The sequence below is a fragment of the Dicentrarchus labrax genome, unplaced genomic scaffold (assembly GCF_905237075.1).
Source record: "Dicentrarchus labrax unplaced genomic scaffold, dlabrax2021, whole genome shotgun sequence".
NCBI classification, from domain to species: Eukaryota; Metazoa; Chordata; class Actinopteri; family Moronidae; genus Dicentrarchus; species Dicentrarchus labrax.
The window spans coordinates 4,456,305-4,478,650 of record NW_026136702.1 but is presented as its reverse complement, the minus strand read 5'-3'; the positions used below and the strand labels follow the sequence as shown (position 1 = coordinate 4,478,650).

The 22,346-nt window shown below is 40.8% G+C and overlaps 1 protein-coding gene across 1 annotated transcript in view; it reads left to right on the top strand.

Moving 5' to 3' along the window:
• cdh23 (cadherin-related 23) overlaps window positions 1-22,346 on the top strand; it is a 154,787-nt gene that overhangs the window by 78,580 nt on the left and 53,861 nt on the right. Inside the window, exons 10-15 of the mRNA XM_051415680.1 lie at window positions 1,662-1,774; window positions 3,615-3,803; window positions 8,012-8,161; window positions 9,043-9,201; window positions 20,786-20,850; window positions 21,660-21,897. Coding sequence (XP_051271640.1) covers window positions 1,662-1,774; window positions 3,615-3,803; window positions 8,012-8,161; window positions 9,043-9,201; window positions 20,786-20,850; window positions 21,660-21,897 — 914 coding nt within the window. The remainder of the gene's footprint in view (window positions 1-1,661; window positions 1,775-3,614; window positions 3,804-8,011; window positions 8,162-9,042; window positions 9,202-20,785; window positions 20,851-21,659; window positions 21,898-22,346) is intronic.

Genomic DNA, 22,346 nt, shown 5'->3' with positions numbered 1-22,346 from the left:
TTGTGGTGGATATATATTCACATATGTATGTACTTTTATGTAGACAGGGAATGATTGCCAGAGATTGCCCTGTTAAGCATACAGTGTGCGGCAGCACAGAGGAGTTGCTGTGTTGTCAGCTGGTAAGAGTGGTTTGTATTAACAAGGCATAAGTGAATTCGGTCCAGGTGGACTTCACTGGGCACTCTCATATAGCTCTGTCTGCTCCAATGTTTGCCTTCCACTGAACAGATCACTCTGATAACATTCACATGTATGAACTGTTACTATCTAAAGATTGCACAGGGGCTTCCTCGGGTCTGACACATGTGGCAGGCACAAAGAATCACAATGAAATTGTAAGGAACATTTTTGAATGAAAGATTCATCTGACTTGACCCGAGGGAATGTGTATGGTGGGTCGATGGGTGACAGTGGCAGTACAGGGGGGAGAAAGGGAATATTAACAGTGGAGAGGTGAGGGAAATTGGGTGTATTTTCGTTTGTTGTCTCCATCTGCTGGGTGTAATTAGCAGCCAACAGCTACAACTGCAAGATGCCTGAGAGAGAGCGAGACTGAGAGTGTAAGAGGTGAGAAAGTTAACGCAAAGTACTGTAATTTGGAAAGGAAGAAAGGGAATAAGAAAATATGAAAGGAGGACTCAAGTGGATCTCAGTCTAATATTTTAACCTGTGTAATCGAAGTGAATAGAGAACACAGGCACACTTGAACTTGTTAATGAGAACAGTGCAGCGTTCATAATTTGAAATGCCTCTCTTTAAAGGAGTGCATAGACTATAACAAAGTTAATTCAATTCATCAGCCAATTTGAAGTGGTTCAGAAGAAATGTGCAGTGTGCCACATAGTATTCAATCAGTCTTGTATGCAGTCGTATTGTCTTGAGCTTTACAGAAGTGTCTTGTGTTTCCGAATTTGGGGTGGGATTGCTTTCTCAGCAGAGGCTCAGCTTATTTAAAGTAATTAAATTAGCATACCGTATTTTCAATAGTGAAAGTGAATTAGAATGAAGTCATCTCATCCTGTTGATCACATTTTAGATGGACTGTGTTGCAAAGCACTCTGGGACAGTTCAGCATACTGTTGTGAAATGTTCTGTAATGTCTCACTTTTCATCAAATTAACCATAATACACAGAAAGCGAGGATCCACTCATAAAACCATTGGGCCACTAGTAGTGTTCAGAAACGCCACAGGTACCTTTAAGGCATGAGCTGATGTGTATGTAGTCTCATCAAAACTTATCGAAAGTGTTATCCTTGACGTGAATTACAGTTGAACTGTAATTTATAAACGATGCAACTTGAAGTGAATTGGTGGTAACCTTAGCATACATCCAGTAAAGAAGTGAAGAGGAAGGGGAAGAAAAAGAAGCAGTTGAAGGAAGGACAGTGACAGATGAAACAGAGGGATACAGGAGAGGCAGGTTGTGGACAGGTTGGAGGTGGTGGGTCAGCCTAAGGCAGGAAGAGAGACAAAAGCTGTATCCATATTGCATGAAATAGAGACATACACATAGCTCATCCACCGCCTTCCCTTCCAGAGGCTCCTTGCTGCATCCCAGGGGTTATGTTGAATTATCCACAACGCCAGTTGCATTTGTCCCTCTGACTTTCTTATCTCTGTCTCTGTCTCTCTCTCTCTCACCATCTATCCGTCCAGGGAACACCAACAGCGTTTTTGCCCTGGACTACATCAGTGGATCCCTGACAGTGAATGGCCAGCTGGACAGAGAAAACCCACTCTACTCAGCAGGATTCACTCTCACTGTCAAGGTGAGCTGCTGAATGGGAGGTGTTTAGGGGGTGGAGGGACTGTCGCAGCCTAAAGAAGGGATGGAAAATCTATTTCACTGGTGGATCGAGAGAGCTTTGATATGATAGTGTATTAAATCAATGCAGTGTCTGGGTTTGATATAGCCTCAAAAGACTTGCTAAATACACTACTTGACCCTTGGTCGTACTATACATGAATTAAATACACACTGCTATAATTAGGACAGATTTCAAGGTCAGTACTTTACTTAACACTGACTAAACACAAGATCCTGCCATACTATATATGTTAGCAGATGCTTTGTCAATATGCTTCTGTGCAGATGTGACCCCGACAAATCCAAGTATCTTTATTGGGCTTGTCAGTGAAGGCATTTGTGGTGTTATAATAGTGTCCCCTTCAGAGGCTCTTGTTCAATGAAACGCCAGTAGCCACGGAGGACAGGAGGAGCAGAGGAGGACAAGACAAAAGAACAGGATTTAGAGTCCTCAAGGCTGAGGGCTCCTTTGTTTCTCTCTTTCTTTTTTCTTCAGTTTAAAGCAGGTGCAGTCTCTAAAATCCCTCTGTCCCTGCACTGAGCCTAAAGTCTATCTCGCTTGCTTTTTAAAAATATTAGTCCTGCCCTCTCACCCCACCCACTGCCTTCCCACCTTGTCCACTCTACTACTTTTTTTCGTGGTTGTCATTTCCTCTCTTCCAGTATTGTACACCAAGTGGCTCCCACAGGGTGTGAGAGGGTGCGTGAAATGGATTTCCAAGTGCTACTGAAAGTGGAAGGATTTGCGATCAAAGACCAGAGTTTATTCCATGTAACTGCAATGTTACATTGTGGATTTTGATGGCGTGTCAAGTCAAATCGTTTGCATGGCTCAATAGCACTCATGTATTTACGCACATAACTGCAATTATTAAAAAACTGGTTGTATGAGTTTTTATATGAGAAACCATTGAGATACAGATGGCTTTCAGGTTTAATACAAAAAAGATTTTGCCTTACATATTCCAGCCTCAGTCTATCTGTTTAATTGAAATCAATAATTACATAGAAGAAAAGTAGAATAAGTGAAAGTGCTGAAAACGAAAAAATGTCGCCCAAAAATGTATTTATAAGATATGGATTTTTTCCTTCTACATTTTCTCCCCCTCTCTCTGCTTGTGCTTTCTTACGTGGTGCTACTATTGATTGCGGTGTGCCATAGTAATACAACTAATTTCTCAACTTCAGGCAGCTTAGATAGTGCTGAGCGTGTGGAGGTGGAGGTCAAATGATTCAGTGGCGTCGGGACAGAGAGGCTAAACTACCTTGATTACCCAGGGACCAGCATGTTGTTCCTGCCTCTTCTCCTATTGCTTGTGACACTCCTCCATCAATAAAAGACCACGACTGCCCATTCCTATCTTTCTCACCTATTTTTTTCATTTCAGAGGCCTCACATCTTCGATACTTGGGCAGCCAGAAAAGGAGAGAGTGTGTAATTGTGTCTTCTCAATGGGACTTCTTTCTCTTAAATCTCATTGTGTGGATGTGTGGATGTATGTGTATGTGTGGATGTACATGTGCTGGCCCTCTCTTGGCCTCACTTTGAGCCTATTTCTATGATTGCCTTGAGTCCGTCTGTCCACCTTTTGATCCAATAAATGAACAGCTGTAAATACCTGGCTGAGATTGCGTTCTGACCACCACCATCCAAAATGACATTTTCAGTGCAATCAAATACATCTCATGTCTCTTTCTCTTTCTCTCTCTCTCTCTCTCTCTCTCTCTCTCTCTCTCTCTCTCTCTCTGTGTCTCTCTCTCTTTTTCTCCGATTACAACTTCCCTCTGTTGCTCTCTGCAAGGCCACAGAGTTGAAAGATGATCGCAGTCCATCAAACGCAACAGTGAGGACCACCTTCACCATCCTGCTAATTGATAAAAATGATAACGCCCCAAAGTTCAACAGCTCTGAGTACCGTGTCCGCATCACTGAATTGGCCCAGGTCGGCTTTGCCCTTCCCCTCTTCATCCAGGCCGAAGACAAGGACGAGGTGAGTGGATCACATCCGGATGGCTGGCACAGTCTCAACATTGGGCTCTAATACAGATACGTTTGCACTGACACCATGCTGCTTTAGTAACTGACGATTGTTTCGAGGAATGTCTCAAACCGACCCTAAAGTTTGGTATTGGGACCAATCCGGGCATATTTTAATGAATACTAATCGGATAAAATAATGCTGATTAAAATCCAATCCTTTCTTTACTGTGTTCTGTGATTCTGTCGACCTCAGCCTGCTGCGCTTTACAATATTCAGCCTCTAAAGTGCAGCATTTCACTACATGCATGTGAATGTAGTGTGAGTGTGTGAATGTGACAAGAACAGTGTAGAAAAACATTCTGCTAGTCGCTTTCACTGGTTAAAATGATAAACATCGCCAACAACAGGTCATGTCAGCTGTCACTAATTAACATTAATTCCTTGAGTAACTTGACAACAGCCGAAAAATTAAACTAGTCTGTTGTCTGGTTAAAGTGCTTTCTGCAGGCAGTGTATGTGCTTGGTCCATTGTGAGGGAAGAACCTCCACACTGAATCACCACTTTACAACTGCGAGAGAATTCTGTAGTTCCAACAAGTCCAACAGAGTGAGATGTCTTCTCTCTCACTTCACATCAATCTCAGGAGTCACATTGTCCAGTTAATTTTCGTTCATATTGGATCAATTATTTAAGCTTATGAATTTAATACGTTTGAACCAAGGCCTTCAGTCATTGGAAGTGGCTGGAATGTGTGTCAGATTAAGTCAGAAATGAAGATGTTATTTCAGTATGTCGGATAAATATGTAATCAGATTAGGCTCAGACTAAGGTAACAGCACATACCCAATTTTAAATTTAAACTTGATTGGTACATTCCTGACTGTTCATACAAATGAAGCTATTATTACTATGAATGAACCACCTGGTATTTGTAGGGATTAAGGAAGTACTTCAGAGACTTAAAAACTCAATGTGAGACAAGGCATCAATAAAAGATTCATTAGTAAAAGCTGTCTCATTTGCAAGACATTTTTCACTCTTGATTTGATCGGATAAGATCTAACTACAAAGACAGCTAGGACAGCTACATGTGAGTGGTGTGTATTTTGTGTTTTCATTTCTAGGTTTAGATTTATCTTGTTTATAAATGCAGCAGCCAAAAAGCCACTCAGCCACTCTGTGAAACCACTTGCATGGCAGCAGTGCGTGTGTGTATGGACTGTCAGCAGCAGTGTACAACAGCACTTTAGTGTGCTTTAGTGTGTCCGCCACTTCCCATTAGCTGTATCTATCAACCTACTGTGGTGACACACAGTCACACACACTCAGGCACTAACACACACACACACACACACACACACACACACACACACACACACACACACACACAGAAACACTTTTTCACTTTACACTTGCTCTGCCATTCTGACTCCCTCACTTTCTCTCTCCCTCTCTCACATGTGCAAATACTCGCTCACACCAGCACATTGGACTCGACTACAATTTAATTTGCTCTGGAAGAGATGGGATAGAGCATCAAATTATACCTAACGAGGAAAATCAATCACCTAGGGTGCAGATAAGCCGAAAGCTAGTCAACTCTGATTGATTCAGGCACGGCAGCCGCCAGGGTGGAATTTGACAGATAACTGCAAGTCAAGTGGATAGAGAAAAAAGGTAGAGAGTAAAGAGAGACAGACATACGCATGAGGAGAGGAGAGGAGAAGAGAGGAGGAAAAATGGTTGAGCAGAAAGTAGCCTGCAATGGAGCAAAACCAGAAGTCTGAATAATTGGTGGAGCAGGACGAAACAGAGAGAACAGCAGACAGTATTTAGCAGCACGTCTGTTTATTCATTCCGAGGATGGTGTGTCACAATGGCAAGGCGGGGGGAGTACCGCGAGTGATTTGCTGCATACAGGTGGGGTGATGGCCCAGACTCCTGGCATGTGATAAGAGGTCCTTCTGTAAGTTACCACCAAACATTTTACCACTACCAAAAGCAGTGCTCAGTCTGGGGGGGGGCATGTACCCCAGACGCTTAACATTCCTGTATCTCTAAACTGAGATTGCTCACCGCAAATGGGGGAACCACTATGGTAATTCCGACATGGTTTTAATCAAATTCACCAAAGATGTTGTATTAGAAAGCGCTTTTTCAGAACCAGTCCATTAGCAGCCATAGCTGACTGCTTTTTTGTTGTCATATAAAAAAACAAAATGTATCTGTAAGAACAAAGAAGCAGGATCTCATACACAAATTTAAATGCAGTTGTGTTCTCAAGTTGTGTGCTGGAGACATGGAAATTGCCTGCACTCTACCAGTCTTGCATTGTGACCTTGCTGCCATAGTGCCACATATACATCCATTCCAAGAAGGAAAATATATGAGACATTTTTTGTGTTGCAGTTTTGTATTACTGTTTTGATCCTTTAAACCTGTATGTCAGTGCCGATACACACACTCATTCACACACCGCTACACCTGTGCTGTAATCTCAGTTTTTCCAAGTGTGAGGGATTATAGGCAGACGTTTCATTTCTTAGACTATGACACAAGTGGTAGTTACCTCTCTCTGTGTCTGTCGCTGCCTTCATATCCTCTTCTGCTCGGTTAGCATCTTTAAAACTTTTGCTGCTGGAACTTGTCACTAAACTTTGTGGCAGTCGCGTCTGACAGGGTGCTTTTATTGGGGGCTTCTAAAGGCAAAAGCAAATGGACGGGCAATTACGTTTATGGGCAGTTTGAGGTGACATCCCTGCATATTGGATGGTCTTTTAAATAGGAGTCATCAGCCACAATGGTTCTCCCAGAGATGAAAACAAAAACAAGGGGGCTATTTCAACCGCCAGCATAATGCCAATCGACCACCGCACCCGTCTTCCTCTGTCTGCCACAATGGCTACATGATTGGCCGCCCTGCAGCTTTATATATCAAGACAGGAGGGATCTAGTGATGTTTTCTCAGCTCAAGACAGCCACAGGCTTCTCAGGGCTATGATGTCATTTCGACCCTGAGTTGGTTTATATTTACCCACGATGCCTCTGCACTTCGGGATTTATCTGAGCAAGAGATGTAAGAGAAAGATGAAGTTTATGGGTGCTCTTTTTAGAGGTTATTCCGTATTTCACAGAACCACTAATCAAACTAGTTGAGGGACACCCAGAAAGCACAGACCTCTGCCAAGGCATTTTGTTTTTACAGTGTTGTGTTTTGTTAAATGTTTAGTCACACATTTAACAAAACACGCATGGTAGAGGTAATAATACTAACCTCATCCAGCAATACAGCACATAGTGTTTCTAAATCAGACTCCATGCTCATATAAGCTAACATTGTCTTGTATACAGTACAACATACAGTATATTATTGAGGTACATAGTCATTGTTGCCATCAGGAATCACATCATTTAACAAACACACACTTTGATGATTAAAGTACATGGTTTCAACCTCCTTCAATGGCTGGGTAATCATCCTAGTCGGACACACTATACACAGCTCTGTGGGCAGTATATGGAGATTTACTCCATGTTGCACTCAAATGACTATTTACATAATGTGTAAAGATAGAAGGTGTCATATACTGTTCAGATTGATTGTATAGAGAACAGATAGATTACAGATAGTACTAGTTACTGTATATAAAGATATTGAATGATGGGGGAAGTATTGCAGAAAGATGGAGGAGATAGAAAAGAAACATCTTGCGGACAACTGATAAGAGTGAATACAGCTGGCTTCCCTGCTGATGCTCCCTGTGAATCCTCATGATCAGCATTATTATTGTGAACATTTATTATCAGCTGCTTTTTGTTTAAAAACACAAACAAACTGTAGAAACTGTTCTGAAAAATCTATTGAGTCATTCAGGTATTAACCTAATGCAGTTATCTTACCTGTTAGCAACACAAAAGTATTAGTCTGTAGTGTATTCTTCCTTACCATTTCACAATATAATGGCAAAGACAAAGAAACATTAGAATTTTGTGACCTTTTACTGTTGGTTTGGTCAGGGTTTTGGTGAATCTTTCTGTATTTTTATGTACAGTATCTGTACCTTTGATATAAAAACTCGATATATATACCATAGCGTAGATTTCATCGTCTACATTCGTCAGTGGTACTGAACAGAGTATATATCACCACACGCTCACACTCTCTCAACAACCTATTTTTCTCTGTTTTTCTATACTCTTATTCCTCCTGTGGCAGGGGGTGAACAGCATGTTCCAGGTGTTCCTGACAGGAAACAATTCAGATTACTTCACCATCTCCCCCACGGCGGTACAGGGGCGTGCCGACATCAGAATAAGGGTCGCCATGCCACTGGACTATGAACACATTCGCAGCTACAGCTTCTCTGTGAGTTTTATGCTTCTTATCAGTATTCTTACAGTGTGCTTCTGAACATTTACATGAATGGGAGAGTGAATGCTGGAATTGACTCCAGTCCCTGAGATGCTGAAAATCATACAGTGTAAGACAATAACTGAATGGATGAAAAAGGAATCAAATAATACACCAGGTTCAGGAGGAGGGACATAATAGCCAGAGTCCCCCCCCGCCCACAAAGCACAGCTTTCTAGCTAATATTCTTAAAGAAGTAGGATGCTTATATAGGAGCTTAACTCGCTGAAGAAATTTTCAATCATTGTAAATGTCCAACAGATCGGTTTTGTAAAGAGATACAAAGTGGAATAAGAGAAGGCAATCTTCTTTTGATGACCAAACATTAAGCAGTTGGAGATAAAGCAGCTACATTGTCCTTCTGTGAGAATGCCCTTGACTGAACTCCAGTCTAAGACCGATTTCTAAGCAATAAGACTGAATGTAGCTTCATTACGTTTGTTGCAACTTGTTTTTATTTGTTGGGACACAAGGCTCAGTCAAACTGGGGCTGTATCACTTTCTCAACACGGCAGACTTGTAGACTTGTTTGTACAGTGAAATTGGTATTTCGTCACCTCAATTTACCCCTGAGTCGTTTACAGAACCAGAGGGTGCCCTACTACCGTGCTTAATCCAAGATCTCCAAATCCCAAACATGTCAGTTCTTTACGACAGTCATTTTGGCACAATAGCAAATTGTGATTATATATATTTTTAGGATGCCACATAAAAATGTGAAATATTTTATATAAATAAACCAATGTTAAACCTTTACAGTTTCTTTTCTGTATTGTAATATGTAAGGCTATATTTAAATCTATAATGTAACTATAAACCTTTGTGTCTCTCCTCAGCTTTATGCCAATGAGTCCATGTCCGACCACGTGGGTTTTGCTCGTGTCTTTATTGAGCTGCTCAATGAGAATGATAACCGGCCCATCTTCAGCCAACCGCTGTACAACATCAGCCTTCCTGAAAACACCCCCCCTGGTACCTCACTGATACGCATCCTGGTGAGTATCGTAGGAAACCTCTGTGCACTCTATATGGCTGAGAATGTGATAGATAGATTCTTGTGATTTATCCCTGAGGAGAAATTTAACTGGAGTCCAAATAGATTACAATAAAACCCGACTTGTACTAGTAACCTTTATGGGGCTTGTTTTATTGGGAATGAAATCTTGGCTTGTTTGTGTACCCCATGTGACCCAGTACTCTCTTGAGACTTCACCATATGAGTTGTTATTTATGGTGACTCAAGCTAAGCTGCCTCACACAAAAACAAAAATACATACAGATGAAAAATTTGCTCCCCTATATTGGCTAAGGCATCTTTTAAATGTTCAGCACAATTTGTGACCAAACTGTGGTTAAACCATGTTTCAACATAATTATGCAAATTAACTGATAAGCAGATTTAAATATTTACTGCCACATGATAATGAGTTCCACTTAGGTAATAAAGGTTGAATTAATAACAACATAGTCAACAAGTCTTCAATTAAAGCTAAATTGCTTATCTAGTCATTTTAGGAAAGTCCAGTAGTGTACTTGCTTGCTGTGTATGTAGGTCTAGAGAAGCATTTTGGCAGGATGCAAGTGATTACCCTCAAATTGCTGTTCACAGCTCAGACATAAAGTTTCATATTCTACCCTGAAACCTATTTGCTAGTTGCAAAAATAAAATAAATGTTTGCATTACATAAATATCAACTGGATTATTATTATCAGAGGATCTTAAAACGTCTAACTTTTCATATTGGATTCATATTATAGATGTCGATAATAATGTCAGGACCACCTCCATTAAAATTAATCCAATTAGAACACGGTTTAAGAATCATTTTCAGAAATTATGTTATTTATTCCCTCCAGGTCTTTTTTCCTGTGTTTAGTTTCTCACAGCTTAAGTGTCCTTGAGGCCACTCCACCTCATCTTCTCAGACTACCACCATGCAGCAGAGTTCGCTCTCAGCCGCTGACCTAGCCGGCAGCAACTACTTTAACCAGAAAAATCTCCAACCATCTCCCTAAAACTCTGCATTATTATTCATTATCAGTCATTCCTGTGACAGAACGCCCACACTCCACTAGATACAAGTGGAAAAAGCACAGTGTGAAAATCAATAGTGTTTATAGACTGGTGCTCATGAAATGGAGATTGCAGGGCAGTCTAATACCCGATAAGTCTGGCTGATGTCGGCCCCGTGCTGAAGCGTGCGGCCTGCCGTGGAATCCTGATTGCTGGCAGTAGAGAGTGAATGGGCTGTAAATAGAATGAGATGTGACTGCTCTCAGTGAGAACTTTACTGGCATGGATGGTAGCACTCGTATATATACACTGTTAGATGAGGGTTTCGATATTCTGACCTGCCCACACACACACACACACACACACACACACACACACACACACACACACACACACACACACACAAACACACCCCAGTGGCCCTCTGAGATGCCACTGGAGACAAAACACACATACAGATTAAACAGATGTTTCCAACACTCTGCTAAACTTTGCTCCGAGGCTGAGAAATAGAAATAGACACACAAACACATCCCTATACCCATATATATACACAACAATCTCCCCAAAGGTCTCCCTCCCACAAGGTCAACACGTGGCTAAAACCAGACAAAGTCATTGCTCATTGTAGGCCTTATTCTATTTGTTATTGCATAAGATTACCATTTATTGTGTATGTGTGTCTGTGTGTGTGTTCAGTAATGTGTTTGCACAGACTTGTTTACATATGTGAGTCTGTCATAATTTTAGTTCATTAGTAATTTAGGCAATATGTTACAATGGCTGTAATCCAGTGAAAATAGCGGAGACTGTTTATTTATATGCTGCAGTCTGATCAAACAAGCCACGGTCGCCTCACTTGTGTTTGTGTGAATAATGAGGTATTTATTTTGGAATGGACATTGCGCCCATTGTATAAAATAAGTTGTAAAGTCTAAAGTGAAGCACAGAAAGAAGTTAAATACATCAAACTGCTGCTCCTCTGCCTCTTATTGTTCAGGCAGAAGTGGGGATGAGGAAAAAGGAGATGTCCATTTTTAATAAGCCATATTTCTTCAAATAAATTACCTGTTATGTATTTTAAATATAGAGTACAGAAATGTTAAGCCAGCCTTGATATCATATGGCCTTGTGCTAGAACACTTTTCAACCCACTCCATGAGTCAGCACCAGGTAAAATAATAACTTAACCTGTCCATCACCCAATTGTTAAGGACAAATTATGTTGCTTGCCATCTGCAGAGAAGCATATCGAATTGAAGTGTTAATTGTGACAAAATTAATGTATGAGGTCCCTAACAACTGGTTATGTTATTACATAACTTGTGTTATATTTGTACTTCACTCAAGTACATTTTATTCTGAACTTTACTGCTCTCTGCCTCTTTGATTGCTCACATGGCGGGCACCTTTTTATTTTCCTGATTTCCCTGTATACCTGTCTCACCCAGTATATTCCAGCAGTTCAAACTGCCTGCTTGTCTAAGTGCATGGAACAACTCAAGGCATTACAGTATAACCAGATTGTTAGGCTGAGACTAGCCTCTCGGTGGTCTTGGCTGCGAGGTGCAACAGATGGTGGCCAAATTATGTTTTAGCACCAAAAGGGAGGACAACTCTTTTATTCTTAATCTCTCGAGTTGGTCTGGCCAGCACACGATTTTGTTTAAAGGAATAGTTAGGCATTGTAGGAAATAAGTGCATTTGCTTTGTTGCCGAGAGTTAGATTAGAAGATTGATGCCACTCTCATGTCTGTGCATTAAGCTATAGCCAGGAGCCGATTATCTTATCTTATATCATGATCTGGGTGAATACTCGATTCTGATTGGCTACAGGGTGTCCATTAATTGTTGATATAGGACACCTACTAAATAGAACAGTGAAACAGTCTGTTCACCACTCTAAGTTAGTGTGCTGAAATAAATTAAATAAAAACAAAATCTGACAATCCTATAAATATATCTTACAACACTGAGTGTCGTCCTTCAGTGCCTCATCCTCTGAACACCACAGGATGGCGACTAAAATGCATAAACCCCTACCCCCTCTGAACTTCCTGATACTTTGTATAAGCAATCTTCCCACATCCCATTTGCTACTCAACTCGCTATTTCAGGCTGCTGGTTCATCCTATTTACTGGAGTAGTCAACAACTTTTCCATTGCATTAGAACTTTTTGGGATGGTAATGATTGTTCCAGGTATTAGTCATACCCTCAGGTGCTACCAGGGAAGCAGACTTATGGGTTGTGGAAAACTTTAGATGCAAAAAATGCCCTTTGAGGTGTCCATACTCAGAAATTAATAGACTCCGTGGAGGCTGTTTCATAGACTTTTATGTTATGCTAAGCTAATTGCCTGCTGGCTCTAGCTCTACAGAATGGTATCAGTCCTCTGATTTAACCCTAAGAGGAAAAAAAAAGCATTTAAGCGTGTTTCTTAAAATGTTCAACAATTCCTTTAAAAAGTGTTGGAGAATAACCTTTGTAATGGTTGCAAATATGTGTAAATTATCGTAGCACAGAATGTCTTTCATGATTTTTAAGTGATTGGCCACATTGTCTTTCAGTGATGAGACAATATCATCATGGCCAGTAATTCAGCAGTACTGAAAAGGGTTTTGCATTACAAAAAATTATGAGGAAAAAAATCTATTTTTGGGCACAATGGTAATACAGCTTATTTGAGAACATTTTAAGTGAAGAAAACTCATCCATGTATCCATAGATCAAGTAACTAAAACTCTAACAAATGAGTAAATTACCCTTTCAAAGCAGTCTGAATCTTTATGTTATTAGTACCAATCACAGCGGAGAGGATCATCAAATTAAGTTTTATCCCCTGCTATTACAGTAACCATGAGACTGATAATAGTGTCTCTCACAGTGAAGTAGTTATTTTCAAGAGCTTGGTACATTGCAGTTTCTTCAGCATGAAAGTGTTTCTTGTGCAGTATACCAATAATGCGGTGATTGTGGTTTGTATGTAAAGAAGGTGGGGTCCGGATGATGTTTATATAATACTTTATACCTATGCTAATTGAAATTATGCACGTTGGTTCCCAGTTGTTTTTTTAAAAAAGTGCCAAACATGCAATCTGATAATATAATTGAAATGCTTTGTTTGGGTTAATATTCATAGCTCATCTGATCAAAGCTTATGTACAATGTTAGTGAATGCATTACTCAGTGCCCACTCCTGCATCCCTGTGGACATTTGTGCTTAACATAGGACCACACACATATACACACAGAGGCAGTGGCTGTTTAATATTTATGGTCTGCAGCATTACTTATCATTATAAATATTTATTGTGATTTACTCTTTTGTCTGGCTCCCTTTCTCTCTCACTCTCTCTTTCTGTCTCGTCCTTACCCTGGAGACTTTAGACACCAGCAGCTGCTCGTATCAATGGAATCACTCTGATTTTCTCTCCTTGGGTTTCAGAGAATTTGCCTTCTTTCATTTTGTATTTTCTGTATGCCCTCAGTTATTGTTGTTTTTCCCCTTCCTGTGTTTTACCATTAGTTTGCTAATGGTTTTCAGGTGTTGCATTGATTCACTCTATGATTCCCTGTCTGTTTCTGCTTGGATTACACTCCCTCTAGCTCTTCCTACCCATCAGGCTCTACCTGGAGGATATGTTTATATTTAATGAGGATATATGCGTGTCTAATATGCACCTTCCCTTCTTTTTACAGTTGGTCTTGCTTCTATAAAATATTATCAAGTGCAACATCTTTCTTGGGTTAGGGTCTTCTATGTGTTCTACCAATGCCCTTCTGTGTGTTTTGTGGGCTCTGTGCAGATGCTGTATGTTTGAGGGCTAAGGCACAATGATAAATGGTTCTAGCAGAAGGTTATAAATTACAGAATGGAGGATGTTTCGCTACTGCCACTGTTTAGACAGGCCTTTATAGGGTAATAGTCACAACAGTAATTATAATTCATTATTGTAATAAAAGGGGTGAGGACCGGCTCTCTCCTGCATGTGGTAGCTCACACAGCATCACTGTTAATAAAAGGGGACTTATCATGGGTGTTCTGGCATTGTGAGACGGGGTGTGAATGGGTGTGCAGGGCAGAGGACGAACAGGCAGGAGCTGAGAGTTGTGAAAAGTCTGAAATTTCCCAGTTGGTTCACTATCAGATTTCCAAATTTGAGTAAAAGGAAGTTGGCGAATGTATGCGAGCCAAAGGACTGGTCTCCATCAGGTTTATTTGTTTGGTCGTCTGTTATTAAATTCATCCATTTAATTCAGACAAAACTGAAAATAAAAAAAAACTGAAGAAATAAACTTCACCTCCGTGGTGCAACGTTTCAGCAACTTACACTAAATGGCCAACAGATGTGCTACAATTAAAGATAAAACAACTAGGGCTGCAACTAAGGATTGTTTTCCCTATCAGTGTGTGTTGTGAAATGTGTTGGCACAGTACACTGTAGCTTCAGCCTACACTTTTTCAGACTGCAGTATTCTTTATGTTGTGTTATTGTGTTGTATTGTTTTCAGCTGTCTTATTTGTATTATTGACTTTTTTTGTATAGATTCTTGCCTTATTATCTCTATTATTGACTGCAGATCAAAATAAATTTCAAATTTAGAAACAAAATCTGCAGATTGTTTTTGAATTGAGGAATTGTTTGGTCCATAAATTAATTAATTAATTAATTAATTAAAATATATTTGATATAGTGAAAAATTGTCCTTCATATGTCTTTTTTTGGTCTGACAGGCAGTTCAATACCCATATATTCAGTTTACCATAATATTATAGACAGATAAGCAGAAAATCATCATATATGTGCCATTTTTGTTCATGTCCACTGTCTGTGATTGTGTCATTTCTTGACCTCAGTCCTGGTCCCTCCAGACATAACTATAGACACCATGTACATCCACATTCTTTGTCCTTCCCCATATATTCAGTGTGTCTCTGTAGTCTACTCTTCTCTTTTTATCATGCTTTTCATCCTGCTTGTGCTAATCTTATTCCTTCATCACTGAGGACAGAGACAGAGAGAGAGAGAGAAAGAGAGGGGGAGGACCAAGGCCTGTCGGCAAAGTGAAGCTGCCAGCCACTGAGCTCTGCATTAAGCCTTTTCACTGGCAGCTCAAACTGTCTCCAGCTTATGCCCACAATACAGTCCTCTCTCTTTCTCTCTCTCCATCTCTCTCCCCTTCTTTTCTTCTTATTCCAAAACTAACATCTGCTTTTTTCCTGTGGTTCACATGTGGTTGGAATCATTATATAGTGGCTTTGTATGCATGCAAACTGTACAATTTATCTTGCAAGCTGTCACAGTTTGCTGTAAAGTCATCCGCTCCACTTTATCAGACTCCTCTTGTACATAAGTATACATTGCTAAAAAAAAAGTGTATCTCTCACTCCCGCTCTCTGTCTCGCTGTTATCTGGGTGGTCAGGAGATAATAGAAACAGGCTGTTCAATCCTGTCGGCAGGCAGCAGTTGCTGTGAGCACCCCCACCTGCTCGTTAATGTGTTAGAGAAATAAAGCAGTCGTAAACGTACGCTCGCCATCGCCATTACACTAAAGTGTCCGCAGTAAAAACACACACAGCTCCCATCAACCCCCGCAGGTGCACTAGGTCACAGCTGGGGGACTGGCGAGTGATGCGGTTGGTCCTCGTTTGAGTAGGTGAGGCATTCTGCATCTTGTCTCCTCTGAGTCAGTTGCATAATTTTACACAACTTAAGTTGTACATGCATGTCCAATGTGTGTCCGATATGAAAATTAAGGAGAATATATAAATGAACTGATTAGCTGAGTCACAGGAGTGTTGAGCAAGAAGCTGTTCAAGTTATGTGATCATTAATTGGACACATTCCTAAATAGCCCCAGCCCCACAGAGCGTCTGTGCTTTTTCCAGGTTACTGCTTTGCTCTGAGTCTTGCTCTGTAGTATTGATCAGAGATATAAACTGGCTCTGCACAGTCCCATGGTAGATTCTGTACATAGAAACAGACACCTGGTAGGTTACTGAGAAGTGAGGGTGCTTTCATTCACCTCTTCCTTTCAGTCATTCCTTAAGTTGTATTGCAAGCAGACATATAATATATTTGACCTATAAGGCTTCAGCAGTTTGAGCTCAGCAACAAAACACTGAGGAAACACAAGGGAATTTTGTACTAAAAAGACTGAAAGATACTCACTTGATTTAATTATCTCAGAGTGACCTCTATTATCCTGTTAGCTTTAGCTAAAGTTTAGACATGCATTTTTGCACTGAACAAGGACTGTGGGTTTGGTTTCCCATCTCTTACATTGAAATCATGTTGGGAAGGTGTCTCTTTTGGACCAGTATGGACAAGAATGAAAAATTAAAGTGACCAATAGCTATATTAATGTACATACAAGCATTTGGGTATTATTTAAAGACAGACTTGAAAAATATGAGCCTATCTTTTAATCTACCACAAAGCTATTTTCATTGCTAGTGCTTTTTTTTTTACTGATGATTATCAAGCAGGCATGATTTGAAGTGATTTACTGGAGTGCTGTAAACTGTGGTGTGCAGTATGATAGGAAATGCATATCCCACCCTGTGTCTGATTCCCATGTTGCCTGTGAGTGCAGAGGGACCCACAAACTTCCACACTACCAATCCATAATTTTGCTGAGATGATGTACCGCTAAAATATGCTGAGGTATTCAGTGGGGAATGTGTCGTATGACCAAGATTCTGCTTTGTGTGTCTCACACACACATATATTACAATATGCAAAGTGTTAACATGAAGGGGTGCTCATTTGAAAATAGCTGTTCTCTGCATCCCACTTGTATAGCATTTGTGAAGACTGATCTATGATCTTGTCATGGATACTGAGAAAGTGAGACACAAAGCCTTTTAAAGGGTCCACATGAGTGGAACTAACCAGAGCTGAGGACCAAAGCCTGGGAAGATAACCTGACAACCGTGTCTTCATCATTGTCTCCCCCACAATGATTGTCTGTTGGACATCTTCACTGTGGTGGTGTGTGTGTGTGCATGTCCATGTATGTTTATCTATTCTTTGTGGTTGTGTTTAGGTGTGCAACACTGAGACAGAAGAGGTTGTCTATGTTTGGACTGGGGGTCATCTCTATTTTGACAGCAGGCTTTGACAGCCAGTAATTGGTTTCCTTTTCCATGCCTCTCAAAGCTCCTGCAGAAAAAGCAATTTTAGGAGCCAATCAATTCAAATTCCAGCTCACTCAAGATAGAAAAACCTGTGCAGCTTTAACCTCCCTCGCTGTCCATGAGATAGCTGGGCTGATAATCTGCTCCTGTACCCCCTCCAACCCAACACTAGTTTATACACACACAGACACACACACACTTCCCCCTGTCTTTCTGTCGCCCATGAGTGGAATCTCTCATTTCCGCTTTCTCTTGAAAGCAATTGAGTGTGATAATAGAAGTTTATACTGTAAATGGTTGGGGTGCATATTTAACCCAAGACCCCATGTGTATCCTCTTCACATGCACACAAACATATGCGCCCACATACACACTATCATCACCAATCATCACACACATACTGTCACTTTTGCATTAACAGGCATGCAGACACACAAATGAGCACACTGGTACACAGGTACACCCACATAAATACCTTCACACACACACCTACACACACACTTAGAGTTGTGTTTGCCTGCTGGCTTTGCCTCTCTGAAGGGAAGAAACACATCATTTAACCAAACTGGTCAACTGAGAACTAATTTCTCTTTTGTAGTTACTGCCTGAGGACCCAAGGGTTTGCAGAGTTTATATTGGCAATCAGCAGCACACCGACTCTTTGTGCAGAAACTCCTTAACAATTTAGTTTGGATTTTGATCAGAATGCTGACTCTGATATCTTAGTGCCCAGCTCCTTAGCACAGGGGAGGTTTTCATCTCTGCAGTCTGGGCCCAGTATTCATCTACAGCACATACTGCTGGACGCCTTGACAATGAGAGAACAGGTAATTAACCACCAAGGTTTTATACCATCTTTGTCGATGGCAAGCATTTACGGCAATGTGCATCCCTCACACTTCTTAAAGTTTTTGTAACTAATTTCAGTTATTTTGGAGGCTCCCTAAAAAGAGATGTTTTATGAATCCACCAGCATTACTTATTTGGTATAAAAACTATTTATCCTTGTGAACCATCGCAGTACTTTAAAATGCTTGTTGTAACTGTCAGTGAGGTTATTAGGCACATTAGTTTGCCCAGTTTTATTTCCATGTCATTTCTTTCCTCATTAAATCCTGCACTCACTCCCTCCCTGTGCACCCCACCTCACCAACTTTTCCATCACCTCCAATTCCCCAACCAAAAAAAGTTTAAGCTACCATGGCAATGAGGGGCAAATGCATAATACCCTGGTGTCAAGGATCCGTGCACATGGTGTTAAGTTACAGCAAATCCCTGCACAAACCAATCTCCGCCATCCATCTGCTGCAGGCCTTCTGCGTCTGAAGTTGAAAGTCTTTGGCAAGCAGTTGGCAAAGTGACTGGGCCTTACAGTCATGGTGATTGTTTGGTGGGAGATAGGGAGCGGGTCTGTGAATGATGGGGGGGGTGATGGCTATCGTCTTTCTCTCTCTCTGTCTGTCTGTCGTCATGGCGAGAGGGGCTCGGCCACAGAAGCAGAGGCGGTATCAGCTCCCAGGCTGAGCCCGGCTCCTGTCACCGCCACGATAGCTGTCACGCTAACACCCCCACCACTATCATTGGGGCACTTATGGGCCTGTCACTCACCTGGGAGAGAGGAAGCAGAGGAGGAAGAGTGTGCTAAGGGAGATATGTAGAGGAGAGGGGAGACAGTGGAGATGGAGGCGGAGCTCAGGGTGCAGGGAGGAATGCGAGGTAAAGACAGAAAAGGGAAAGATAAAGGAGGGAGGAATGGGTAGGAATGCAAAAAGAGGAGGAGAAGCAGTTGAGTGGCATTAAATGATGAGGTCATCGAGACACGACAGATGAAAACTCAAAGGTTAATATAAGAACCTGACTAGAGTCCCAAACACCTCACATGTATTTAGCGTCCCCCTCTCTGCTCGTTCAGCAGGATGCGCTTCGGTGCACTTGACAACAAAGCGAGGACCATTCGGACATTAAAAAGAAGCATTGATTCACCATCCAAAACGATGTGGTGGAAGCTCTCTGTGAAATTACGGGCTTGAGCTAAACAGCATGGTGTAATTTTTTTGAAGAAGGAGAAAAAGCACATTGATAGCTGCAGCCGTTGTTCCATCTGTGAGAGGCATCATAGATGGGCAAACACACACACACACACACACACACACACACACACAACCATAAATGCATTCAATTTAAAAGGCACTGATATTTCCTAACACATTCAAATGTGCACACATGGATCCACATTCACAGTTCACCATTACCTAACACACATGTTGGCCTATTTGCTTATGTATATACCCTCACATCAGACTCATATCATTCAACGCATATGAACACACTCACTGTCTCTCAAATTTGTAAATGTATAAGTTACTGCCACATGCAAAAAAGCATGTGCCCTACACACACTCACAGTCCTGCATGATAGGGTCGCTATCAGGGCATCAGTAAATCACAGTGACCAGCATTGTGGTTGACAGAGCAGGCTGCAGACACGTTCGAGTTTGGCCCTTCAACTCACTGCAGAACCACTGAAGTGAAACTCTATTACAACAGCCTCTCCAGCCACGATCCATCAGCGCAGACACAACATCCTGTGTGTACGCATCAGTGCATGTGTGCACACACGCATGCATGTGCTTACAAAGACAGATTGTGTTAATGTGGCGTTTCATAAAATACAAGATTCCTGAAAGTGTTGCTCTTTATGTCGCATTTCTTTGACACCCCTTTTTATCTGCAAAACTTGACAGCAGTTGTTGCTGCTTTTATGGCCAGGGTGGGTCATGTGGATGAGGAAAATGTATCAGTTCTCCCAGATTTAATCCAATCAACACCTCTGAGTGAAGCGTGGCTTGCATGTTTTAACATAAAGTCATACAGTCATGGACAACTGTTAGGGTGAGCAATTTAAGAAACTGAGCAGAACTCGGTCACTGACAGCATATTTTATGGATGCATTTTGGTTGTATCTTATCAAAGGCACAAATGTATGGTGAGGAATAATATAATATTACCATGAAATGGAAAACCTATCTATTACTCTGCTTTAATGAACATGTCACAATCATAATTTAGTTTCACTGATTGCGAATCACTTCACAGCACATTGTACCTGTGGTAAGTAACAGTGCACCATGAACTTCGCTCCCTTTAGTTTTCACAGTTGCATTTGAAAAAGGCAGCCACATCATATCATATTGATTAAACTTTATTTAGAGTTTAGAAAGTTTTTTTCCCTGTATGAAAATGCATTTGCAAATTAATCCTGAAAGAGGATAGAAGGTTTCATAGGTAAATTTAAAACAAAACCCAAAGCAGATGAGAAACTCAAACTCAAAATTGGAAACAAAACTATCCATTCATTAGAAGGACGTAAACATTTATTTAAAAGCAAAAACCTATTTTTCCCTCTGTTTTTTCTTTCCAGGCCACAGACGGAGATGCAGGCACGTTTGGGATTGTGCGTTACTACTTCAGTGACGAGCCAGACCAGTAAGATACAGCTACACCCACACAGATACACACACACACATATACTCAAACAGTCCACACAACACACAGTCACATACATTTTTCATTTATTTGGACACTTGTGAACAATTGGACTGTTTCTGCCACACAGCCTCGCCAGAGACAGCTGAGCTACAATGATGCCTGGCGCTTTTCTTTACGCCTGCTCTCTTCAGGCCACAAATAAAGAATCACACACACATAAAAACACACATTCATAATCCATTCATTCATTGATTATCTTCAGTGTCAGACAAACAAGATTAGTGTGTTTTCCTACTATTTGGGATTTTCTGTACCCTTACTAAGCAGCATTTTTATGTATTTGTGTTCCATTTATTTTGTCATTAGTTACATTTGTTTAGAAAAGTTCTTTTCTATGCCAGCGTATCATTGCAAACATGAGAAAACATCTAGAATGAACTTGTAACAAGATCCCTTTCTTGTTATAACTATATACTTTCATGCTACATTTTTACTATCACAACATACAAACCTATTTTGTTTAAATACAGAGATTTTATTAAAAAAATAAAATAGATAGACTAGGATGACACAGTTTTGGACAATCCTCATGTCATGCATTGTAATGTGCTTTTTACTACGGCTCTAAGAAACCATTTACTATTCAGTACATTTCATTACCAGATTAAAAAAAAAAAAAAAAAACAGATAGATAGAAGATATGATGTCTGTACAATGCCTACAATGTCTTTGATTGTGTGTTTTTCTTGTTATAGCATAACACTTTAATATGTTGTCTAATTCGACTTTTTTTTGGTCTTTGGCAGGTTCTCATTGGATGATGAGACAGGCTGGGTCATTCTGCAAGCCAGTCTGGACTATGAGTTGATGCGGCGCTTCACACTGACCGTGCTTGCGAGGGACGGCGGCGGAGAGGAGACAACTGGGAGGATCCGTGTCAACGTGTTGGATGTCAACGACAATGCGCCACTGTTCCAGAAAGAGGCATACGCGGGCTCGCTGAGAGAGAACCAACAGGCTGTCCAGCCAGTGGCGCGAGTCAGAGTGAGACGTGTTTAAAGCATGCACGTATGGAGTTTTAGAAGAGACGTGTGAGGACAAGAGTAGACTCTTGTTACAAGACAGTAAAACTGTTCTTTTTACAGCTGCTGTAAAACACCCTATAAACATACACCTGTGACCGCCACTGATTTTAAATATTAATATGCTAAACCAAAATCAACACTCATAATGGTATTGTAGTGTTGCTAAGCAACAATTGCTTAGCTGCAATACATTAACTATATTGCTAGGCTACAATTTTTTTTTTTATACATATACTGTGAAATTGTAAATATAGACTGTAGAATGTCTGCAGATTGTCAGCAGCGAGTCAGAAGTGTATTTGGGTGCAGATTAAAAGATACAAGCAGGCATTGCAAGTTTTGCACTCACACAAAAATACCTGTGATAATACAGTATGTACACATGCACATGTACAGTACATTAATAAA